This window comes from Fringilla coelebs (genome assembly GCF_963513975.1).
Source record: "Fringilla coelebs genome assembly, chromosome: 6".
Classification (NCBI taxonomy): Eukaryota; Metazoa; Chordata; class Aves; order Passeriformes; family Fringillidae; genus Fringilla; species Fringilla coelebs.
This window is the reverse complement of record NC_140034.1, coordinates 58,567,633-58,592,432: the sequence shown is the minus strand read 5'-3', so window position 1 is coordinate 58,592,432 and position 24,800 is coordinate 58,567,633. Positions and strand designations below refer to the sequence as shown.

The 24,800-nt window shown below is 35.5% G+C and overlaps 1 protein-coding gene across 1 annotated transcript in view; it reads left to right on the top strand.

The window, feature by feature from the left end:
• Nucleotides 1-2,186: 2,186 nt before the first annotated feature.
• CCDC73 (coiled-coil domain containing 73) overlaps nucleotides 2,187-24,800 on the top strand; it is a gene marked incomplete at its 5' end in the record, with an annotated part of 48,358 nt that continues 25,744 nt past the window's right edge. The window contains 10 exon segments of the mRNA XM_084208753.1: nucleotides 2,187-2,318; nucleotides 8,832-8,903; nucleotides 9,192-9,233; nucleotides 9,235-9,267; nucleotides 12,213-12,284; nucleotides 13,058-13,093; nucleotides 14,688-14,762; nucleotides 16,550-16,588; nucleotides 21,829-21,964; nucleotides 23,406-23,485. Coding sequence (XP_084064879.1) covers nucleotides 2,187-2,318; nucleotides 8,832-8,903; nucleotides 9,192-9,233; nucleotides 9,235-9,267; nucleotides 12,213-12,284; nucleotides 13,058-13,093; nucleotides 14,688-14,762; nucleotides 16,550-16,588; nucleotides 21,829-21,964; nucleotides 23,406-23,485 — 717 coding nt within the window.

Below are 24,800 nucleotides of genomic sequence, written 5' to 3'. Positions count from 1 at the left end.
GGTGAGGACTCAATGAGCTTCTCTTGCAAAGCGTTTATCCCCACTCACCGCATTAGGGAGGGAAAGTCTTGTTTGTCAAGTGCTCCTGCTGAGATCACTGAGCTGAGAGAAAGCCCTGCATGCCTGAGGCCCCTTTGCTTCTGTTCCTTGGAGTATAGCATTGGTTTGAAAATATCCCCTTGGGAAAATAATTCTCTGATTGCTTCTGTGATGGGAAGGGAAATCACAAGCCCCGGTGTGTATCAGTTAATGTACACTCTTCTACTGGTTGGCCTGAATAGGAATAATTTCATAACTGAAGCACACTTCTTCAAGTGCTCCTGTCCTTGTAGGGTGACTCCTTTTTCTAAATCAAGTTTATCCCTTGTTTTTTCCCTTATTAACTACCAGCTTCTTCATTTGATAACAGCACAGTCTTGTAAAAGTTCATCACTGTAGGATTTCACCAACTCTAAGGCCGGAACTTCAGGTGACAGCAATATAATTAGACCACATGTCATGTTTCACCGTTACATTTGTAAAAATCTTACCCTTACTATGATGAACAGTGAAATCAAATGGCTCTGTGCTTAGTTTATTGTGCATAATATTGGCATTTTTATTAGATTTGTAGTTATGGTCATCTCCCAGTACTTGATATCAAATGTTTGTGGTAGTTCTTCATATAGTGGTGCAGCATGTATCAGTAAGAAAACAATTTTGAAAACTTGAGTGAAAGAAACAAAATTTTTTAATGTGCTTTTGGGAGAGTTGGACTTATTTTTTTCTAAGTTCTTAGGCTAAAATAGAAATAGTAGTTTTTTTATCCTAATGTATTGCTTTTTTAAAAAAATCCACACAGCTTCAGTCTACAATGTCTGCAGATTGCCTGCAAGATGCCTGATTCATGTTGGCACATTGACACAACAGATTTGTTGCCTGAAGTGCTACATGTTTGTACATGGTTCTTATTCAGGCTTTATTTGCTGCCTCTTCAGAAGTCCTTCAAACATACACATTTTGACACTGACAAAAGAATTTATATACTTCATATTGAACAGCTCAGTATTAGTCATATGTTTTAAAATTAAATACAAAAATGAGCCTGATTGTTTTGGTTTTAGCAAAACCATTGCTTTATTAGCAGAGTAACTTTTGTGGTGGGGCAGCTAAACGAGGAGTCAATCTATTATCCATGACCAAGCAGCTTAAATGTGATCTATGTTAGTGTTTTATTTAGACAACAGAAGAAAAAGTGGTGAGCCCTGATTTGTAGTTGTTATGGCCCCATGATACAGACCAGGTCTCTGCTCTTCCTGCAGGAATTCCTTCCTAAGGGTTCTGTGGCAGCAGCCAGGTCAGTCGTAATTCCTGTGCTCTGCCCCTGCCTCCGTAATTCTTGGTGCAGAAACACAAGGGGGTGTGTCTGGCAGGGATGGCATTGGGTGTTCTAGTGCACTGCTGAAAATTCAGTCTCAAGGATTAAAAAATATCATCTGGGAGAAACAGGGGAAATATCTGCAGTTGTTACATTTTTATGAATAAAGTGCTGAGTGTTGTGGTCACCTCTGGTGTCTCTAACGAACTCGTTTTGTCCTTACAGAGACATCTGGGGCTCCTGTTTGTGTAACTCCTTTCTTGATGGCAGTTGATGCAGCTGGCTCAGAGTACAGCATTTTGATATAGGATTTGTAGGAAGAGAGTGAGAAAGACTTCTTGATAAAATTCAGATGCAGAGACTGCAAGCATTACCTTAAGTCCCTGATCTCAGACCAAAGATCTGTTTTAAAATTGGGCCTGTGTTGTGATCTTGACGTCTTGAAGGTAGGCAGCAACTTTTTCATGGCATGCTGTGTGTGTTGCAGCACCCTCATGTCAGTGCAGGGCAGTAACTCTGGGAAAAAACTCTACTACTTCTGTCTGCTCATCAAAGTTTTTGCTTAAAACTAAAACCAAGCCAAGAAATACAGAGGAGAAGCAAAGGAATATTGCAAATTACTGATAAATCTGTTGGCTTCTTTTCTACAGTAGTGCACATTACTTTAAAATAAAAATATTGTTAATTACATAGTATCTATAAGTAATAGCTTTACTCTTTGCAAAAAGATTCTGCCTCCATATTTGAAGCTTTTGCAATTTGAGTATTCTCTTACAGATGGACTGGAGAGGAAATGCTGATCTTTATTTTGCAGAAAGGAGCTCAAGGAATGGATGAAGACTTTAAAGCACAGGCACTTGAATCTACTCTTCCAAGTCCATCAGAGACTTTACTTTCCATTCGACTGCTAGACTTTAAAACAAGTTTATTGGAGGCAATAGAAGAGCTGCGTATAAGAAGGGTAAATTTGTTTATATTTGGTCTTTATTTGTCTTATTTCTGTCTCTCAGTAAGTAATCATAGAAAATGCTGCATAAGCGTGGCTAGACCTCATGCTGAATTTTAAGTGATTCACCAACCAGGGTTTTGTTTAAAAATATAATGGGTTTAGGTATTGGGTGTATTACAGATTTCCCTGTAGACAGCGCAGAGGCAACAGGGTTGTATGGTAATGAATTTGGTTTTTCTGTAACATAAGTTGCTAGAGTTGATAATCAGGGTATTGAGAAAAGCTACATTAATTTAGTGTCTTTCATTATAATTCTTCTCTGTAAGAGCAGTCTTAGATACAAAATTAAAAGAAAGAATCCAAGTGTCTTCCAAGTGCCCAAGTCTTTCTTGTTTCCTAATTGATTTGCCATTTGCCAGAAAAATGGTGACTTTGGCTGTTTACTTGTGTTTTTCAGAATTATCTCTGTGGGCAAAGAGCTATATGAAAAACACTTAATTTCACCAGTTTTACATTGCTAAACTATGGAGCTAGACCCCTACAATAAATAGTGTATTGAGTATTAGGGGTGGAGGTGTTTTGTTTTTGAAATGATTTTGTAGTAGTACCAAGGTAAAATTGCTTCTGTGCTGGTAAAGGCAGCTGTTTTTCCTTGTGGTTAATTTGTCACTTGTATTTTTCTGTGGTTACTTTTTCAGTTGTGTGTATGTAAACATTTCAGTCTATTTCTCCCCTTAGGGTTTCTTAACTGTTACGTGTATTGAAAGATCTAAAGTGTATTTTTCTTCATCTGATGCATTTGACCTGTTCAAAAGATGTGTATTATTACTTTTAAAATATTAGTATTAATGACATGCTTGATTTATGCTTATTTTGATCTAAGTGAAATGCTATAATCCTCTCTTTAAAAGCCATAAACAAAGGAATGACTGCCATTAAAAAGAAAAAAACGAAAGAGAGAGGGCTGCATGAAGGTACTTTCTTGGTGCAGTACTGTTAAAGCCCCCATGGTGTGATCCCCAGACCTATGTTACAATGGTAGTGTTTAGTCTAGTCAAACTATTTTAGTATTAAAAATAAAGACTGAATAATTAAACTTTATTATTAGATATATTATCATATCTAATAATAGTTGTAATAATAATATAATTTTTTTAAATAATGATCAGTGCATCCTTTTCTTTATAAGACTGCTTAGCTGAATTTACATGGTTAACTCAATGTTGCACTTTTAATACACTTGGTCAGAGCCTAAAGTGTTCATGGAGTCCCATGGAATTTCATCTTTTGGCATTTTCCTTTGGTTTTTTGTGCCTGCTTTGTGTCTGCTATACTACAAGAGTTTGTGGCTGTGATTTTGTAAAAGTTGTCTCAGAAGGGTGAGTAATTTTTTGCCTGGAAATTGTTTTAGTTTCAAAATTGATGCAAATGCTAAGAGCCAGTTTCACAGTTAAGACAGGGTCCTAAATTTCTAAAATAGCTGTGCTTTCCTTTACCCTAAAAATATATATATACATATATATATATTTACCTGTTTAGGTCGAAATTTAGGTTAAAAAAGTAAGCATTTTACAGGCAGCCAAATTGAAATCTTGGAGTGTCCTTGAATGTATTTTTGATTGATTTTGGTAGTTCAGGGATGCTTGCTTAGTATGTTTGAAATTTGGAATATAAAACATAGGTATTCTGAAGAAACAAGAGTTATTGAGTAATGTGGCTTATGCCTAGTGGCATTCATTTTTATCTTTTCAAGTAAAATTTTTTATGGCTGTTTTGCTTTAAAATGCCCCTAAAAAATCCTCTCCCCATTTCAGCTATGAATTTCTTACAAATTCAGTCAATGTGAGCTTACTCTGCAAATTTTTAGTCAGCCCTGAGAGAATGGTAGTGCATAAACCAAAATACAGCGATAACTCAGAGAATTACAGTGCTTGTCTTGCACTAACATGCTGATTTTTCCATGGCCACAAATGAAACACAAAAACTGTGTAATCTGCTCCATCAGAAAGTGGAGTAAAAGTGAAAATCCTGCAGGTTTCTTACTATTTCTTCCACTTCCTTCCCTAGGTGCTTGTGAGGTTCTTTGAATAGACTGATAACCCGAGGAAGGCACTAGAGCCAGTGCCACGGATTTTGCTCTCAGCTTTGGCTTGGCCTCAGATGAGATTATTTTACCTCTGTTTGCTTCTGTTTTTCTTCCCATTCTTGGTCTTGCTTGTCACTTCAACAGGAGACTCTTTGAGACAGGACCTATTGAGCATTTTGAGTTGAATAAATTGCCTGGAATGGTTGGTTAAGCTGCAGTACAAATTCAGATTAATAAAAATAAATTTGTGGATGAAATTATCTGTGTGAAGCTAATAAAAAGAAAACTCTTAAATATGAAAATATTTTGAAATATTTGTTCCACTCCTTACTCAATGTCATGATATTGTAGGTAAGCTCTCAAAAATTGTTTAGAAGAGTTGCTCAGAGTAAGGGATTGTTCATCTGTTTCATCTTCCAGAGGAAATCCCAGTCCTTGATAGCTGTGCAAGTTTGTTCTAAAGATGAATTGCTTAAATGATTATACTTGATGCAGCTTCACTTTGTTCCTTTGGCTATTCACAGTCTTTGTTCTCCATAGGAATTGACATAATATGAATATGTAAGTAATCAAAAGCCACAAAAAATTGTATTTCTCTTTCCCCTGCCTCACAGGGATTACTTCACACTCCAATAGTTAGAGTGTCTTCTGTTTTTTCCAGTTTAGCTTTCCCACTCATTCAGCGCTAACCACCGATCCTTTTGTGCTGGATATCCCTTCACTTACTTCCATGTCTGTCAGTCGTGCTCTGTAGTCAACTGAGTGCCTTTTCTTCCTAACAGCCTTTTAACTGGATTTCATACCTAAGTGTAAATTAGGGAATTTTTTTAGTAAATTTAGACACAAGGACAGCTGAGTGTTGGGAAAAAAATTAAGTATGTGGATTTAAGAGAATAAACAACACTGATCTCATGATTATGACATCCTTGATATTGTTGTTTGAGTCAGCAAGCAGTGTGCTAGATCATAATTTCTCTGTTTGTGAATAACGTGGCTTTTGATTAGGAACTGATTACTTGCATTTGGAGAGTGTTCTAAATGCAGACCCTTTCCAGGAATATATTTTGATAGAAGAGATCAAATATAGAGTAATTATAATCTATGCAGTGGAGTCAAGGACAGACCAGTGAAATTCACAAAAAAAAATAGTGGTTGGTACAAATTTTTGTGTCTCTGCTACTGAAAATGGCAAGTTTTTGAGAATAGATTCCAAATATAGGTTGCTATTATTTTTTGTTAACTGTCATAACTATGAAAATCCAACAATGTTTTATCAGAAACTAAAGGTAGAATAATGCTTCTATAAATGTCTTCTCTCCTTTTAACATTTGTCCTGGAAACAAAGCTTAAGAACAATATCCATGAGATCTACTAAAAATTGTACTGGTCTGCTTCATTCATGAAGGAATTTCTAATTATAGTATGAAAGAATCAGAAATTGTAGTTTCTGTGAGTACTGTTTGACCTGCATGAAAATTGGATGTGCAATTTTGTAGGAGGGAGACTGTAAGTTTAAAAAAGATAATAAAAGTACCTAGCAGCAGTTTTGGCTGCTTGGGCATGAGCCAGCTGTACTCTGTTCCTAAATCTGTTCAGGGTCAAGAATCGAGGGGGCTTGACCAATCCACAGCCCATCTTGTAAAACTACAGCCTGGAGCAAACACTTTAAAGAAGGCTTGACACTTTCTAAAGGTTATAACGAGTAAATAAACCATCAAATTACTCCTCTTTTATTGTTATGGTAGTCTTTTTTTATAAAAACACTTAAATCCATGTAGTCCTAAGGCATCTAATAAAAAATGAACACTTCTAAGGTTTGGTGGGTTTTTGATCACTCATCAGAGTTATATACAATATTGTTCTCCTAAGTATAACAAAAACATTTTTGTCTTACTAAACAGCTGATAGAACTTCTAAAAAAAAAAAAAGTGTTTTAGAAGCTTTCAATTCAAAATGGGTAAACTTTAAATGTCCTTTGGAAGATGTAAAAATGATGGATAAGGTTTATAACTGTTGGCGATTTCACGTGAGAACATTTTTATCATGTAATTGTCATTCTCAGTTTAAGTATTTATGATGTTTATTCTCTCAGCCATAGTTACATACATGCACATTTTTGATAGCTTCCAGATACACCTTTATAATTTGGGAGTAAGTTGGAGGAGTGTTGTTCACTTAGAACTTGGCTTCTTATCCTCTTAAGTATTCACAGCAAAGGGTTCACTTAAAATGGAATTTAAGGCCATTTTCTTACCCCTTTGGGAAAGACTTTTGCTAATAATATATCATTTTCATAGCATTTGTTGCCTAATAACAGGAAGGATTGAAGATCACACCTTTTTAAAAGCCTCAAGACAATCTCATTTGGTTTTATCACTCAAGGGAAATTAGGAGGATGTATTTTCCTTCAGTACTTATAGAATAGTACCAGAAAAAAAAAAAAATCATTGCAACTATGGAGCACTGTTTGTTAAAGCGGAACTGAGATTCATTGATAATCTTTTAAGTTCTTTTAAAATTTTTTTTTACCATAAGTCATATGAAATCTTTAGGGCTCTTCTCCCTCTGTATTCTACTAGTTTATATCAGAGAAGTAAAAGCTAAAGAACTTTCCTCTGGTTCTCTGTGAGCCAAATTTCAGTTTTAAATGCCTATTCAGTATTTTATATGTAAAATTCACATGAGAGCTGAGGCATACATTTAGAATCTCTGCAAGAATCTTGAAACGCTTGGGAGCAACCTCCTGTGGAAGCAAGTGTGCTTCTCTAAACTCGTGTGCTTGTAAATTGTTTGCTAATCAAGAAAGTCAGTTTTGACCCTAAAACCCTATAAAAGATGTCAATGTCAAAAATTATTTTGAATCACTTGGGACATATTTTGCTCTTTTGTTTCTATTGATAAGTAGTTTGACTATGAATCAAATATTATACTAAGTGAGAAAGGGTTGCAAAATCTTCAAAACTGTTTTGCATCAATTTTTGAAGTGTTGTAAATATCCTTGAATCAGAATCTTGGAACCCTTATTCATGTTGGGCTTCAGAAAGAATTGCAGTATATTTTATAGCCAAAAAATTTTGTGTTCACTTCTTCACTTGGGAAGGAGAAAGAGCCTCCATTTTTTTCTTTCATTGTGTCAGGAAAGGTGTTGCTTCATCCAGAGGTGGGATTTTTTTAGTCTCATGGCAAATAATAGTTGTTCATGGTGTTGCAGTTCAGGAGGATTGTACTTAAACTCCAGTATTAAGAGAATGAACCTTTTGAGGCCTTCTTTTATTTTTTATTAGAGAGATCCATTGCCTTTTCTTCCCCAAGCTGTGACTGTTCCCTAAGGTTCTAACCAATTTTTGAGGTGTGAGTCACTTCAAGAGTACTTAAATTTTTCCAACAATAAAATGGCAAGATTTAAGCTATAGTGAAATTGAACTTTAAAACAGCATAAAATTTGCTCATAATGTATCAAAATGCACAGTTCAATATTGGGATATATCACACAGCAAGCTTGGCTCTTGCTGGACCTCAGTAAACGTTATTAGTGCAAGGATTCACCAAAGAGAAGTCAGGCTTACCTTAAAGTGGTGGCTTTCCCAAGCTGGCCATCAGTGTGCAGAGCAAAGGCAGGAAAGCAGCCTTTTGAAGCTCAGTGACACATTAGTGGAGCTCTCCAGGTCCTTGGAGGATATTCATTATTTTGACTGTGTGCAAAAACAGGACAGTGCTGAATTGCTGATGACATGCATCAAAAACTTGAACATTGTTCTTGCTGGAAGTTGTGAGTGTTCATACGGAAACCTTTTGTTCTTCCATTTTTTTGAGTACTGGATTTGTGAAGGAAGGTCAGTGCTCATAAAAATTGGACTCCAAAGGGAAGCTGGTTCCTGTTGGGAAAAATTAACTTTAATACCAGAGTGTTTCAGGAGAATTTGCCTAAGTATTTAGCAACTGTGATTATCAGAAGGTAACTCTCATTTGTTATCAAAAGTAATAGTTTGATTTTTGACAAAGAGCTTCTGCAAGAATGGGATCTGTAACACCTTCCTGTGGATCATGGGGGAAACTTTGGACTTTAGTAAAGGTCTTTCAGATTTTCTAGTAGCTCATCTAATCAGAAATATGTGTTGATTACCCATGATTCTGTTTCAGTTTCTTTTGGTAGGTCAGAAGGTTTCTTGGCACCCAAGATAATGATAAGTCTTTCACTTTTTCCATAATAACAGAAGTAACCACTGACAAAAGCTTTTCAGTTGTCCTAGGAGATGTCACATAGAATAAAGATTCAAATGCTTTGAGCTGAATATTTAAGATGCCCCAAAGATTCTGAGTCACTAATTATGATTATCTGTATCATTGACTACAATGGATTCTTGAAGCACTTTTGCAACTCACTGAACTTCTCTTCATTTCAGTGTTTTGACTTTTTTTTAATGTTTGTTTTTAACTAGGAAACAGAAAATAATTATGAAGACCAAATAAACAAAATTGTTATAGAGAAGCAGGAACTTGAATGGCAGAAGGTAAATTTCCTGTGTGCTTGTAGTGTTTTACCTGCTGAGATTTAATTTTAATGTGTTAATATAAGTTGTGATTTGTTACAATTCCTCTTTTAAGAGCTATTTTTATTTCAATAGTAGAATTTCTAGCCAGTAGCTTATTATTTAGTCATGAGCATCTGTAGCTTTTATTTTGGTTTGGATTGTGCCCAGCTTAGCAATGTTTTTAACAAGAAAATATAATAATATTTGGTATGACTTGGCAATCTTCAGTCAAAAGAGATGGAAATACTGAAGTAGGAAGACATTTAGCTGAATCTGAGGCATGTTGACATGTCAATGTGGGGGAAGCTGTTGTAGCAGCTTCTCTGTATTATGCTTGGCTTTGGCAAGTACAAGTATCAGTGCAGCAAACAACTCCACTTGCAATCTTTTGGAAGTGGAGATTTTCCCAAAAAGTTATTTTGAACGTGAACTTGTATGTTATCCATACTCAGAAGTAGTCTGTCAGCTTTTCAATGTTGAGAATGAAGTATTCAGCGACATAAGTGTAACATTCTTCTCAGAGTTAGGGCTCCTGAGGTTATGCTTTGCTAGGAAATGCATTCCCTTCTTTAATACAATCAAACCCATGACCCCTGTCACTAGGGCACGAGATAAAAGGCTTCACTCCGTATATTTTACAACCCCAGAAAAAACAATAATTTCAGCTCTATCCTTGATCTTGGGATATTTAACATCTTAGTTGTAAAGGAAGGCTATTTCATCTTGGAGTTCATCCTAACCATCTTAAATTAATAATCCTAACTCTGTGCTTTTCTTTCTTGAAAGATATATATGTGCACACAGAAACAGGAAACATTTTATATTTGTAAAAGCAAGAGTGCTTTCAATTTGTAACCCTTCTTTGCTTTTCTTAACCTAGCTTTGCAGTGCTTAATATTCTGGGTTCAAAAGGGAGGATTTCCGCCCATTCCAAGACCTTAGCAGCAGTTTAATTTACCACTCATAAAAGGATGGGACTTACAGGTAGTGAGGTGAACTCTGTTCCTGTACTTTGCACTGAACATTGGCACATGGCAAAGCTGATCAATGAATGGTAGATTTTGGGAACTTCATGTGAGCAAATTTTCTGGAACTTCAAAGGAACAAGCTAATAAAAATTTCCAAACCTGGAGACTCCAGTAAAATGAAAATTCTAAGTATGACCTTTAAATTGAACTCTTGACCTGATTGTTTCTGAATGCAGAATCATACTGACCACAGCAGTGGTTTCATAAGTAGACACCTTCCTCTGGTTTATCAAAGGTTTTACCATTTCCTTCATGGATTTCCCTTCCAGTCAACATTTCTGTCATTCATTTTATTTTACCTAATCAAGGCCTTATTTCAGCTAAGTCATATTACAATATTACAACTTGTCTCCATTTAATAAATATACTGTGGCTGCTCTTGAAAAAAATACACTCAAGCAGGGAAAACAGAATAACTGAAGAATATTCCTTTAAATCGAGTGGGTATACTCATCCATTATAATATTACAATATCAAAGCTGATTTTTTTAATATTTAAAAAAAACTCTGCTTTTTTCTTCAGTCTTACTGCATCATACATACATGGTATATATGGAAAATTTCTGACAGATAATAGAACCATTTTATCTGATAATAGAATAATTTTATTTTATCTGATAGTCTGTGTGTGTGAGGCTTGTTAGAAAATGAATATTTGTGGGCAAAAGCCCTATCTTTTTGAAAATAAAATACCTCACTTGAATATACAGTACAAGAAACTAGTATGTTATAAAGAGTTCAGCATTGGGGTTTTTTCCCATTACATCTATGATAAAGTTATATAAAGAATGATTGTTTAATGAAACCGGACTTATACCTACATAATTTATTCCACGATATTGCCTTGAATTCCTGTATTTTGTAGTGCCATCTTAATTTGGCAGTGCTGTGGATATAGAATTTTATTCCTGTGGTGAGCAGGAGTACTGCACTGGGAGTAGTTGATTTTTTGTGCCTGCAGGACTTTTCTGCCTTGCTGCTTCACATGCCTGTAACCCCCTGGAGAACCTGTCCTTGGACACAGGGCTGAGGGACAACCTCAGGAAAACATTTCTCAGGACTTTAGTGTGCTTTTGAATATTCATTTATGTACTGTGCATTGTTTGTTACACACAAAACAAAACTTCCTCTATTCATGATGAGTTAAGTAAATGGATATGGAACACCTTATCTCCATGGATTCTTGTCTCTATCAAAAGGCAACAGTTCTTGCTTGTACAATGTGAAAGCAACGCCAGCTTGCTGGAGAAAACAGCAATTTTGGGAGGGACTCCATGTTTAAAAACTCTCAATTTTTATTAAGGCAGAAGAAGAAATTTGACTCCTTGTGTGTGAAACAGATTTTCAAATTTTTTTCCTCCATTCATTCTTTTTAATAGACTCAATTTATATTTATTTTTGTGCAGTCATTACTGGATTTTTTCCTGCTACACACTCGTATTTCTAAGCTAAACACTCATCTATATTTTGATATAGCTGTTCAAGAACAGAGCCTCTTAACTACTTTTACCTAATATTTCAGTGTTTAGAACTGAAAGAACCTGGTTTTCCATGCATACCTTCAATGGTAAAAGTGAAATATCTTACAGAGAAGCATGATGCTTAAAGACGTTGGAGATTCCCATCTTGTAGAGTGTAGTATTAGCCTATGAGATTATAATATGAAATAATAATACAAAAAAGTACATCTTCACTCATTTTCTTGTTTTTATGGATGGAAGTAAAGCTAGGCTGGAGGGTGATAAAAATCTCATACTATTGCCTTACACCTAGTTATTTCTGGCTTCCTTCAGCTCTTTCAAGTAGCTTGTTAAATGACTAAAATCTAACTATAAACAGAATAACAGGTAGTTAGTTTTCAATGGGATTCTATTTTTAATGGGTACTAAAATTCTGTTGTAACTACCTGGACCAGTGTCAAGGTTCTGTCTTGAGCTGGCAGTGGATGTGGATTGTTTCTGCAGGCTGATGGGATGGGTAGGAGTTGCTTACAGAAATCCTAGCAAAAGGTCTGTATTCCAGAGGGGACAACTGTTACCTGTTAAGAATGAAAGAGAAGCTGCTACCAAAATGACAATTACCAGATAAAAAATGCATGTTTTTTAATCAGTTGTGTCATTCTAAAAATATTTAACAATAAATATTACATATTTACTGTTAAATAAATGTCACAATAGGCCAGCCTTTTCTTGAAATAATTTATATGTAATCTGCTCTAAGATAATACTTTACGCACACTGTTGTTGTTTCACATGAGCAGGAAACTCTGCAGCATCAGACGGACACACTGCAACAACAAAACAAAGAAGCTATGGCAGCTTTTAAAAAACAGGTAACAGAATAAAGCCTTTGTCTTTGACTGTGGGATTTTAAAATACAGTGGCATCATAGCAAGTTAGCAGTTGGTATGAAAATATTTTTCTATTGCATATGAAATGTTAGAATATACAGCTTAATAAAAATCATGTCCTTTCTTCTGGCCACACCATTATGATTGTATTTTGGCAGTTCTTTCCAGATGCCCCTCCTCCTGGCATTTTTCATTTTTATATTTCAAAAACCTCCTAGAGGAGATAATGCTTCTTCTAACACTTCCCTTATTCTGTTTTGCTTTGTTTGTTTTTTTCCCCCTCTAATTTAGCATGACCTCTGCAAGGGTAGATTCATAAACCGTGGTAGAAGATCCGCCACACAAATTACTCTGCTCAACATTTGAAAGTGTGTTTCACTCTTGTGTTTTAGTCTCCATGTTACAGTGAGCAAACACAGGAGCTGAGAGACCTTGAAGACAACATTTACAGGAGCTGAAACTGTTGCCCATGATGACGAAGAATTTGTCATTAATGCTGCATCACAATCTCGTCACACAAAAAAGAAACTGACAAGCAATTATTTTCTCCCTTGAAAAAATAATTTGATATTCACATACTTCTCCTTGTAGAACTGTAGAGTTCAATAGTTCCTATAGGTGGAAAACCCCATAAATTATACTATGCAGGTTAATACAAGTATATTGTCTTGTTGAATTGCATGAATAAAATTATTTCCGTGTGCTGTTCTGATTTTTTTGTTTTGGTTTTTTTTTTTATGTGACTGACAACCAAGTTGCAGGCAAGGATGTTTGCCATGGAAGAAGAAAAGGTACTCTACAATTATTTGTTGTTAACCATCCAAAGAAGAGCATAAGCAAATGATAACGATATAAAACATACCAAACATATCCTATGTATAAACTAAGTCTATTGCAATTACATTATGTTTTTTGCTATGGCCTTTGCAAAATAAATGTAACTTTTGTATTTCTGTTTTTTTGTTTATAGACTGTAGAACTTGTGAAGTGTTGCTGCTTATGCTAAAAATCAATTGAGGAAAAAGTGTTCTTTGATAGTTCCATATTGCATTTATACCAAATTTACTTTATTCTAGAGGGATGGGATAAATTGGGATAATTGGCCCAAGTAGTACTGAAAAATAACCTAGCTGACTTAGAGAAATCAGATTTTAATATGGATTTTATTGATTTAGCTGAACTAAAGATTTCCGAAGGTACTTGACCTAAACAGAAATAAGATAATTTAGCCTGAATTTATGTGGATTTTGTTAGCTATAAAAGTTTTTATACCAGGCTGAATTCCCAGTTCCACCTCTGAATGAAGGACATAGAAATTTGCAAACTGGTTAAATGGCTTGAAAGTATGTAAAAAATAAACTTTATTGCTTGCTGCATTGCTATTTATTGCTATTTGTTTGATATTTTCTGGTTGAGTGATTTTCTTGATTGGGAGTTTAGAATTTTTTCTTGTTAAGACAATTCATCTGTCCACGTGTACCAACTTATTACTCTCTAATTTTTATTTTCAATGATAGATTCAGAATTAAATTTTATGCTGATTAATTTTTACTTCTATTTCCATTGAATTGAATAGTACTTTCAGTACTTTATACCAAAGTAACTGAAAGAGTAAATTAAGCTCAGGACAGAGTTGAAAAACCAATTTTTGCACCAATTTAGGTGATAAGTACTCTGAGTGATCAGGGTGGTTTTGGAGGGTTGCACAGTCAGCGCTATATTGGAAATGACTGGAACATGCAGGGGTGGTTGAATGGATGTATTTGTGTTTTCTGGCATATTCTCTGGTATTTAGATTCTGCTCTGCATTGGATTGACTGCAGCCAGTGATTTTCACCAGATTTAATTCTACTGAAGTCCTTTGGCTTTCTCATGTGCAAATTCTATATGTTTGTCTAGGTATGCATTCACACACACACACATACTCATATATACATATTAAATGTACTTGCATGTATTTAGTGACTCTAGCAATAGCAGGTTACAGTTCACTCTTTGTGGACTGGGAAAAATGAGCAGGTTGTTTATGTGAAGATCCTGCAGATAAAAAATGGATTTACCTGATACCTGTTGTTTTAAAATTTACTATCTTCGTTCTAAATAATGTATTAGTTCTGCCTTTGTCAGGCTTGTCTCTCCCAGAGCAGCCAATTTTAAGACTTGATGAATAGAGTCAGAAGTGGTGAAAATACTTTATTGTGTTTTCACTTTTCTTTTTATAGCAATATTTATCTGCATTTTAAAATTATTTTGCTGAATTATTCACCAATGAATTTTTCTGTCATAGTGGAGTAACACTTTATTTTTGTAACATTCTTTTTGATAAATTCTTGTTGTAAATGCATTTACTCTGCCCAAATCCTGAAGTACAGCTTTTGTTGAAAGGGGAAATACCAACTTGCTGTAGAAACAAAAGAAAAAGAAATTGATGGACTGAAAGAAACATTAAAAGCCTTACAGGTAAACTATTGCTTTTGTAAAATAACTTTTCTTTGAATGGAAGTGTTTTGGTTTTAGTTTTTTACTAGTAAGAAAATTGTTGGTTTTAAGAGGATCTTTAAGGCCTTATTGTTTAATCTTCCTAGGACACCTCACTTTGTAACACTTGAGTTTCTGTTCCAGTGTTCAGTGTAACTAATACTTTAAGTGAACCTTCCAGCTAATGTTCTTTTCCTCTAGAAGAGGACACAAAAGTCCAAACAGTGTGTGAAATGTGCTTTCTTTTCATTTCCTCAGTCTTCCTTCACATTCTTGTTTTCTTCATACCTGTCTGGAATCCCTGGTTTTGGCCTCCTAAGCAGAACTAAGTATTCACCCTGAGCCTCCACCTTGCAGCGCTCCCTGTGTTTTTCAGTGGTTTCCTCTGTTTCACTGGGAGGTTTCTGTACTTACACTTGGTCCATGCCTTAAGACCAAGGCAAATATATTGAAAAGGATCAGTAGCATTATAATGCATTGCCAGATTTCAGGTGTTACCAGGCACTAATTATTTTTCTACCCAAAATTGAGTGGAATAATAATTCTGTTGAAAACAAAATGGCTAGAATGGATTATTACTATAATTTTGAAACTTGTGTTGGTGCTTATTAACATTCTCTTATAATGGAATGCATTTATTTGGTAGCAGACTGTTTATTTGTCACATACTTAACACTGAATGTATTTTAGGAGCAAAAGAAATTGATTCTCATGGCTGGCCTTCTGAGCAATAGCTGTAAGAATTTTGTTGCCTTGCTCAAACCTTGGCATAGCACAGATGATGTAGAACATCCATCCCTCTATGGTCTGCTGAACATAATGTGTGGACAGCAAGAGTAATGAAAGATCCTACTGGCCTTTCTTTTGTAAGACAAAGCACAAATTAAAAAAAAAATCTTAAATGTTGAATGTTCACAGATCAAGCATTTGTGTCACAGTACAGCTCAGATCTAGGAAATTCTGCTGTGGCTTGAGGAAGCAGGAGATCACAATGGACATGTGCTCCCAGGGAGATTGTTTGAAAATGAGCCTAATACAAGAGTGAAGATTTTTTAATTCAGTTCTGTACTCTTCTCTGTAGAGTCAGAACCCTACCTTAAAATTCTTTTTCTCTAGGTTTTTTCCTAGAAAAAGTATTTTCTGTATAACATTTGTACACTCTGGGTTCTTTGACAATATTCTGGGGTAGTTTTTTTTGTATGCAAATCTAAGTACTCTGTCAGTGGGGTATTAAGTAGTGTAAATATCTTCCAATGGCAGCCTTATAGTATTAAAGCATGTGAGATTGTTACATTATATCTTTATATGCTACCATTTAGAATACCTACTAAGATATCTTTGTTGTTTTTTCCAACAGGGAACACACTTCTATTCCTGTAGGAGTTGAGGGAATACTTTCATTTCTATCTTTATCTTCCTCTCTATTTATTTCTAAGGGTCTAGTTTACAGACTGTGGTCCCTTTGCATGTTATTTTTATGATGCCTGTCAGAAAACACAAGGATTTATGCACTTTTTCAAAATTCCTCTAGTAACAAATCAGTGTAAAGCGGGTTTACGTCATTTAAATATTGAAGTAATGTTATGAAGTAAAGTGAATCTAATAACACATGAAATTGTGCCATCAGTAATTCAAAACCACCATTACTGTATTGGATGGATTAATAACAAATGCAATTAAGTCCTTGGTATAGCAATACTTAATTGTGCAGGTTGTTGTCAGAAAAAATGTAAGTACCATTTAGTGAATAACTCTCTGTTGTTTTACAGATTTCAAAATACACTTTACAAAAGAAACTGAACGAAATGGTAAGAAAATAATGAAAGTGCAAAAAGAAGGAAGAGCTTTGATGAAAATATGCTTGGGGTATAATCCACTACTAACTGGCTTTAATAGTTAAATGATATATGATAATTATTACAAGTAGCACAAAGAGGTATCAGCTTCAAATCTGAAAAATCTTACAAATGCAATGTTTTTGGCTTTTTATAGTGTGATAGCTACTGTTCAGCATGTGGTATTTTTTCCTCACTGAATTAAAGTAGAATTGGTACATTTGTTCTCTTTATAGATTAAAGATTTTTTAATAGACAGTCATTTAAATAATGTAATTTTATTACTCTGATAGTATCTGACATAATAATATCAAAAAGTAGTAGAGAATTCATAGAAGTTCTTAGTTGTGTTTTTAAGAAAAACTGGTGGTTTTCTTCTCACTCTTTTTTACTCCTCAGAATTAGTTCCTAACATCAGTTTCCCTGAACAGTTTAGATTTCATCCAGTGCAGCTCACTCCCTTTGACACAGGGAATAAATTTACCCAGAGTGACAGCATAGTGGCTCTGAACCCTGTTGTCTGTTTTAGGAAGTGAAAGAGTGAGCCACAGAAACATTGCTAGGCTTGATTGAATAAATGCTGTGAAAATTCTGCTGCTGCTCAACTGGAAAGAATAAAGATAATATTGTCAGACCATTACAAACTGTGATTTTAATTAAGAAGCTCAAAAAACTAGAGTCCAGTTTAGCTTTAAGTACCATGACATTTGTACTGAAAGTCATCTTCAACGCTACAGTGGTTTTACACAAAATATGGTGAAATTGAATAATGTGCCCTCTGACCTGGGAGATAAGGCTACAAGTTAAAGATCAAAGGCAACATAAAATGTGTTTTGTCTTACTTCACTTTTAACTTCTATTTATTCCTAAAATGCAGCTGATCTAAAAATGTGTTGAAAATATACAGAATAACTGGACTTTCATTTAGGTCATTTTACATATTATCTTTCTTTCATAACTTACAAGCTCAGTCTTCCATATGAATGAGAATATTTAATGATAACACCTTTTCTTTTAGCTGGAAATGCATCTATGCTGCTTAAAGAAATATATTTCTTATGTTCACAAACTTTTCAGTAATTAATCATTTGAATATTTTGAAAGCATTTGTTTGATAACAGAGTATGGTAATCTAAAATGCTATTGAGTGGGGCAAGATGCTGGAAATTGTCTTTTGCATGGAGCACTAAATAGAATATGTACAGTTGGGACTTATTTAGGGAAAATGCTCTGATATGAAACGATGAAAACAAAATACCCCACAAAGTAAACAAAAGTGAATTTTTTTCCTGTAACCTTTTGCAGCAGTGGGCTAATGCATTTTTAGACCAGGTCAAATTCTACCAACTTTACTCCCTGAGTGGTTGCACTGAAATAAGTGGCACATTCAAGGGATCAAAGGACTAGCTGCTCATGTAGACTCTTGGTCATCACCAATGGCAAAGTGTTTAAAAATCAAATGGAAGAAATTTTGAACCAGTCATTTATCTGAGACCCATTTCTATTTCAATTTTGTTAAAGACAGATTAGATCATTCTCTGGTGTGTGTTTTGAGAGTAAGCAGATGTGCTGCTCAGTTTATATCTGGCACATTAGAAACCCTGCCAGTCAGTGAAGGAGCTTCTATGTGTGCTGGGGACTGGGTGTGCCTTACTGATGTAGCTTTTTACTCTGTTTTTGTTCCTTTAGTTCTTTTAGAATGGTATATGCAGTGTTAATACTTGACATAAACACTGTCTTTTAGCATGCTGTCCAGTTAAGGTTATGCAAAAATTATAGTGCTGATATAATTCTTACCAGATATGCTATAATTTTGAAATAGTGGAAGGTTTTGTTTCATACTGGAAGACAGTATAGAGACAAACAAATAGATTTTTTTTGTGTTTTATTATTTATTTGTCTTTATTATTGTCTTTTGTCCCCCCCACAATTAACGTGTTGATTATTGCATGCAGTGCAGTTGTTTTGCGCCTCACTGCATATGGACAGTAGCACTCATGCAGTCAGGAGGGATTACTACAAAGCCAGTTCAGTTGATAGAATACACTTGAGTGTGAGCTCTGTATTTTTTTTGTTTCCCTGCTGCTGAAATTAGGAAGTAACTGGAGGAAAATGGTCAGGTGTTGGTTTCCTGTCAGATGATACGCTGGAGAATGCCAGGACTCTCTGCACATGGCATCTGGTCTTGTCTTCCCTTACTGTTTTTATTGGAAACTAAATATATGTGATACCATTGAGTGAAGCTGCAGTCAGATGGTCTAGGTTGATAAAACCCTTCCACAGAAAAGAGGGAATTCAGATCCAAATAACCCACATCATTCCCAGCAGACAGGGAACTATGTTCCCACCTGAACGGTGCCCAGGGACTGCTGGCACAGTCAGGTGAGTCCTACCTGGCGCAGGCTAAAATGTGTCAGGGATATTTTAACAACAGTACAGGCATTTCCTGGGAACTTCCCTGCCACCATTTAGTTTTCTAATAAGGTGTAGTTGTCCAATGAATGAAAAAGGAATTACTGCCAGAAAAAAGTTGGTTTGTTTGTAATAATCTAAGATAGGATGTTTTTGTTCCCTTTCTGCATATTTTAGGAGTTTGTCTGTAATCATACTTTGTTGTTTAAAAACCCAATGAGGAGGCAGTATAAATTCAACCCAATTATTTTTACGTAGAAAAACAGTGAGAACTGGAGGAACTGCTATGAAAAAAATTCCCATTTCAAAGATCTACAGTTGGTAGCCCTTTGCATAATTTTCATGTGATCTTGCCTTTGGTCTCCATGCAATTACATGTCCTTTGTTTCTCTGACACTTTCACCTCCCAGTTACCACCTTCTGCTTCACTGAGTACCTCTGACTAGTGACTCCATTTCCAGAATATCTTTGAGATATGAGCCATTCCCTCTTTGTGTTTCTCCAGTCACCCACTTGACCCTGAGCTATTTCTCGGGTCTAGTTCCACCAAGAAATCATTGTGCCTCAACAAGCCATATGGCCACAATCAATTCCACTCCCCATCCCAGCTTATCTTTATTACTGGTGGAGGGCAGGGCAATAATTCCTGTTCTTGCAGTATCAGACATAAGGAAGAAGAACCAAGATTCTGTGGGTCTCACTCCAGCTCCAGGGTCATCCACTCCCTATCCTGCAGTGTCTCCTGGTGTTTCTTGATTGGCTTCTATGGAAGAATGTTTTACAGCCTTTTCACTGGGAGGAGACGAATCACATACTCAGGCTTTTATTTCTCTGTGCATTAAGCCTGGAGAGCAGCCTGCCATCAAAAATCATATGTAGGCAAGTGTTAGGCTCTTTATAAAACTCCTGCAAATAGAGCAGGCCAGTTCTTTTTTCCCCTTGAAAGAGCCCCATGAAGTAGCAAAGCATATTTCAACTTTTTGAGAGAGGAGGAGGGACTAACACTATCTTGCTGACTAAAGAAAGGAATTGGGATAACATTAAGAAAAATCCATATTAAAAACTACAAAACACCTCAGATCTTGCCACAAGCTGTTCAAGTCTCAAATTAGGGCTGTCTCCCTAGTTCATTGATCTCTTAGAATAAATATATCTGAGGGAACTACCAGGAAAAGCAAATAAAATATTTCCTTTTAATGTTTTTATTAGAAAATTCCCCTCCTAGCATTAGTTAAGCACAGATCTTCAACAGTTAATTTATGATTAGGAAAAAGAGAAAGTATAAGAACATTTTCAACCTACAATCCTTGCAGTGATTTCTTTAAGTGGTGGTGTTTCTTTACCAGTGCTTCCATTATGACTTTCCATTTGCTGTAGTGTGTTTAATTTCATACCTTATAAAACATGAGAAATTTGTATTGTATATCCTGTTTTGCTAGTCTTATGGTGGTCATTTCATTTGATTACTATCAGCTTTTATTATCCTCTGATGCCTGGACATGTATTGCATTTGTTACTGTGGGGAAATGGAGCCTTGCCAAAGCCAAACAGACTGGGCCAGATGCATCCTGGTGTAACTTGAATTTACACACAGGAATGAATTTGGCCCAGTTCATTTTAATTGCTGTGTTGCTCTACTGTAGATTAGAAATAGATTAGATATCTAAACAAATTATTATCCTTTCTGAGGAATTAATTTACCCCATTCTCTTCGGAAAAATTAATTTTAAAATTCACCAAATAATACCTACAAAACTGTAACAAAAATACATTATAAAGAAGAACACAAAAATCTTACTGTTACAAGGATAACAAAAAAAATTGTCACTGAACAGTTTTCACAAAATGAGAGAGATTGGTAAAACTCATTAAATATATTGTGCTTAATTGCCATGTAGGTTTCTTTGTGGTGTTACTTAGGCCAACATGTGAATAGAATTAAGATAAAGTGTTAGATGCTTACAAAAGTTGTTAGAAACTTCCCCTACAAAGGGATTTCATCATATTTCAAGATATTAGAACAGCTAATTGACACTGAAAAAATAAGAATTACTCACTGAAAGGTTATTTTTATTTTTCTGGGAAGCATGGGGTGTTAATCTGCATTAGTCTCACTAGTCCAAATCAAAGTCACCTCTACTCTAGAAGTAGTTGATGCACTTCTGATTTTTAGCAGGTGTGTTGAAATTCTTTTGTTTAGGTGTGTCAAATACACAAACTCTCTCCTAATTGCCCTTGGCTGTGCCATTTTTTACAAGCTCAGGACTGGAATGGATGAAGCTGTCAGGAGTCTCTTGAGGTGGCTCATAGCAGGGTCAGTGGAGGCAGTGTCCCAGAGCCATGGCTGTTGGTTTTTAGTACCTCCTTGGATGGATTATGTAAGCTGCCTGTGCAGCCTGTTCCAATGTTTGCCCACCCTTACAAAGTCTTTCCCCTCAAGTGAAATTTCTTGTCTTTCCCTTTGTGTTAGTGAGCACCACTAAAAGGAGTCTGGCTGTGATTTCTTTATTCCTTTCACACACACACACCTCCCCTGGTACGTACACATTTATCAGCTCCTCTCCAGGCTGAGTGGTCACAGGTCCCTCAGCCTCTCCTCAAATGTCAGATGCTCAAATGTTTTGATTATCATGATGATTGTGTCTCTCTTCCTGCTATTTGGAGATGGGAAAGGTCATTAGATATGAAATAGACAACTGAAAGATTCTGGGAATGATTTTACATTTATGCTGTTATATTGAAAAGCAACTGGAGAGCTACTTACTGTCATTAAATGGGTGCTTCATTTATGTTCCTAACAGGATCAAAAATTGCAGATGCACTTAACAGCGAAAGAGGAGCATCATAAGAAACTGAATGAAGTTGAGAGGTGTTATGCTACTATTGCATCTCGTTTTGGGATTGTAAAAGGAGTTCATGGCAAGCTAGAGCACAGTGGTATGTATGTCTTAAGTGCCTTCCAGAACTTGCTTTTGCTGTGCTTTGACAGCAGTGAGTTGGAGACAGTTGAAAACTCAGAAAAATAGCAGATACCCTATGCCGAGCATCAAATATCTTGGTAGGTTCCTCAGTGCTCTTTGCTGGTCCACTGCTACAGTGGTGTGTGTGTCCACTGATTGAGGAACTATCAAACACAAAAAAAACCACCCCCCAAACACCAAAAAAAAATTTCAATTACTGAATCTTGCTAAATTTTTCAAATTTTTCAGGTTTCTGCCTGAAACCAAATTTTTTTTTTCAAATCTAGTTTCAATAAACTGGTAATATAGTCTGTGTATATTTGTGGTATTTCAGTACCTCAGGTTACTTGTGTTCAGTTTTTTAAATTTTAAATCTAGAACATTATTGGCTAACCAATGTCCTGCTGATTGTACTTCAAAGCTAGAGAGTGAGCACATGGCTTTTGCTGAAAGAGAGTTTGACTAATTTTGACCTTCTTGTTGTTCTGGGGGGTTTTCCTAAGTTGTATCAGAAGATAGCTGTTATATTCATCAGTATTTTAATTTTTTAAGCTCATATTCTCATTCAAAACTGCAAAATTGGTTATGGTGCTGTAAGGCTGTTGTCCATCATTCCCCACAATGGACCGTCTCTAGCAGAAAAGGAGAGGACGTTCTGGGTGTCTGCAGTTCTTGTGTTCAAGTGTGGTGCCAGAAAACTATTGAGGAAAATAAAAAGAAAATATTAGGGGTGAAAAAAGAGAATTCAGAAACCAGAAAAGGATGAAGGGGAACCTGAGAGGATGAAAGTGCAAAGATTGAATAGAACTGTCTGAAAAAGCACAGGAACTGGTAATTTTCTTCAGCTTTTCATTGTGGAATTTCAAGCAATTTCCCAGTTATATCTTCTCCTGTATATAGTTTGAGAGAAAATTCCCTCCCCTTTCAGCACGAATAGAAGTCATTCGTAGAATTTTTTCCTCTGCTAGCCTCTGCTTTTTTTCTGTCTTCCATGGCCTATGTGCATATAACTCTGTACATTTGTTAACTCAGGTATTAATTTGTTCTGTGCCCCATTATGTTCTGTGTTAGTCTGAAAATAACTAAACTCATCAGAAAATTACAAGAAAATCATTAAAAAATAAAACAAGATTAAAAGTCCTACTAAAATGACATTATAGGACACTAAAAATTAAATTGCAGTTAAAAGAGGCAAGCCAAGATACAGAAAAGTCTCAGTATATTTTTTGAGGTATAGACAACTGGTACCCCCTGGTATAATCCTCCAGTATAGTATCAAACTACACAGAAAAAGTAGTTGAATCATATTTGCAGTTTTAGGTTTGTTTTTTAAAATGAATTATATATTGAAGTTAGAAATTAAATATTTGTTCAAATGTGAATTTTTTTGTTAACATGCTTTAATTTTTTTTTTTAAGTGCAGGAAGCCATACAGCACAATAAGAAACTAGCATCAGTGAATAAAAGACAAGAGACTGAAATAAGCAATCTGAAGGAAGTAAGTGCAGAGCACATTTCTGAATGGAGAATGATACCTCTGGGTCTCTTCCAACTCAGAATATTCTGTGATTCTTGGGGCCTTCCAAAAGCTGTTGATGTATTAATATAAGTAGTGGACAAGCAACACAACTGTTTTACATTCTGTGATTATTGGCTAAATTGGCTTTCACAGACACCTCAGTTAAAACTGGAGCAGCTCTGAGAATTTTCTGTAACCTGTGAAGTTTTAATTACCTCTACAGCATCCTCCTTGTTTCCTGCTAACTATTAATAACCTGTCTTCTTCCTGTGCTGTGCTGCCATCTCTTCTCTATCTGTGAGGAAGGTAGCAGTGGTGTTTTCAGTTTAGTCAGAGGTACAACAGGAAGAGCAGTTGCCATGGAGGCAAGGTGGTGGCTTGAACACAGGATAAAATGTGTAACTGAATCCCTCAAGTTGGGAGAGTTTTGTGACAAGGCAGCTGAGACATTAGATTATGGTTTACAAGGAAGTTGTCACTAAGCTCTTTTCTCCTGCCTCTATTCACAAACTACTCTTTGCAAAGTACATTTTTGATTTGCTCTCTTGAACACAGGTAATAGTGGGAAGAATAACATTTTTTCCCCTTTGAGCTGTTTCTTAAGAGCTGACAAGAGAAAAACAAATGGGCGTTCAAAAGTCAGCATGGTTCTGTAAACTCAGTATCTTTCCACACCACATCTCTTCTTTATATCTCCTTATCTTTTTATTTTCCTGCTTTTAATATTTTTTTCTCCTTTAGATTCTTACTGTAATGATTTTATGTAGGGATCAAAAGCATTGAGTATCTCAACTTCTGGCCTAATGTTAATCCTCAGTTTCCAGATGATTGCTTTGAATTACCATGGAATCTTTGCCAAGTTTGTGAATGTTTTTGAAAACAAAAAAGGCCAGGGGGAGAAGATAATTTGTACGTGAGGAAAAGGGACTATGACCATTTTATATTTGGGTTATATTGATTGAAAAATGGATGTTTACCTTTCTTTGCCTGAAAAATGGGATTTGAAGGTATGAAAGTACTTGAAAATTCTTCCTGAATATACTGTTGCTTCTTTTCTTAAGAGCATGTAGCCTCTTATTGTTAAGGTTCTTTGGAGTATGATTCCACTAAAAGCCAGACTTTAAGTTTATCTTGAAATAGAGACATTTTGAGATTTTTAAAAATTTATTTCATTCTTACCTTCTTTAGTGCTTTATTTAATTTTCATATTTATTATATGGAGATATTGCCACAGTAAAAATTAATCAGGAATTCAATTTGGATTTTTTAGTTACATACTAGAATGTAACGTGCC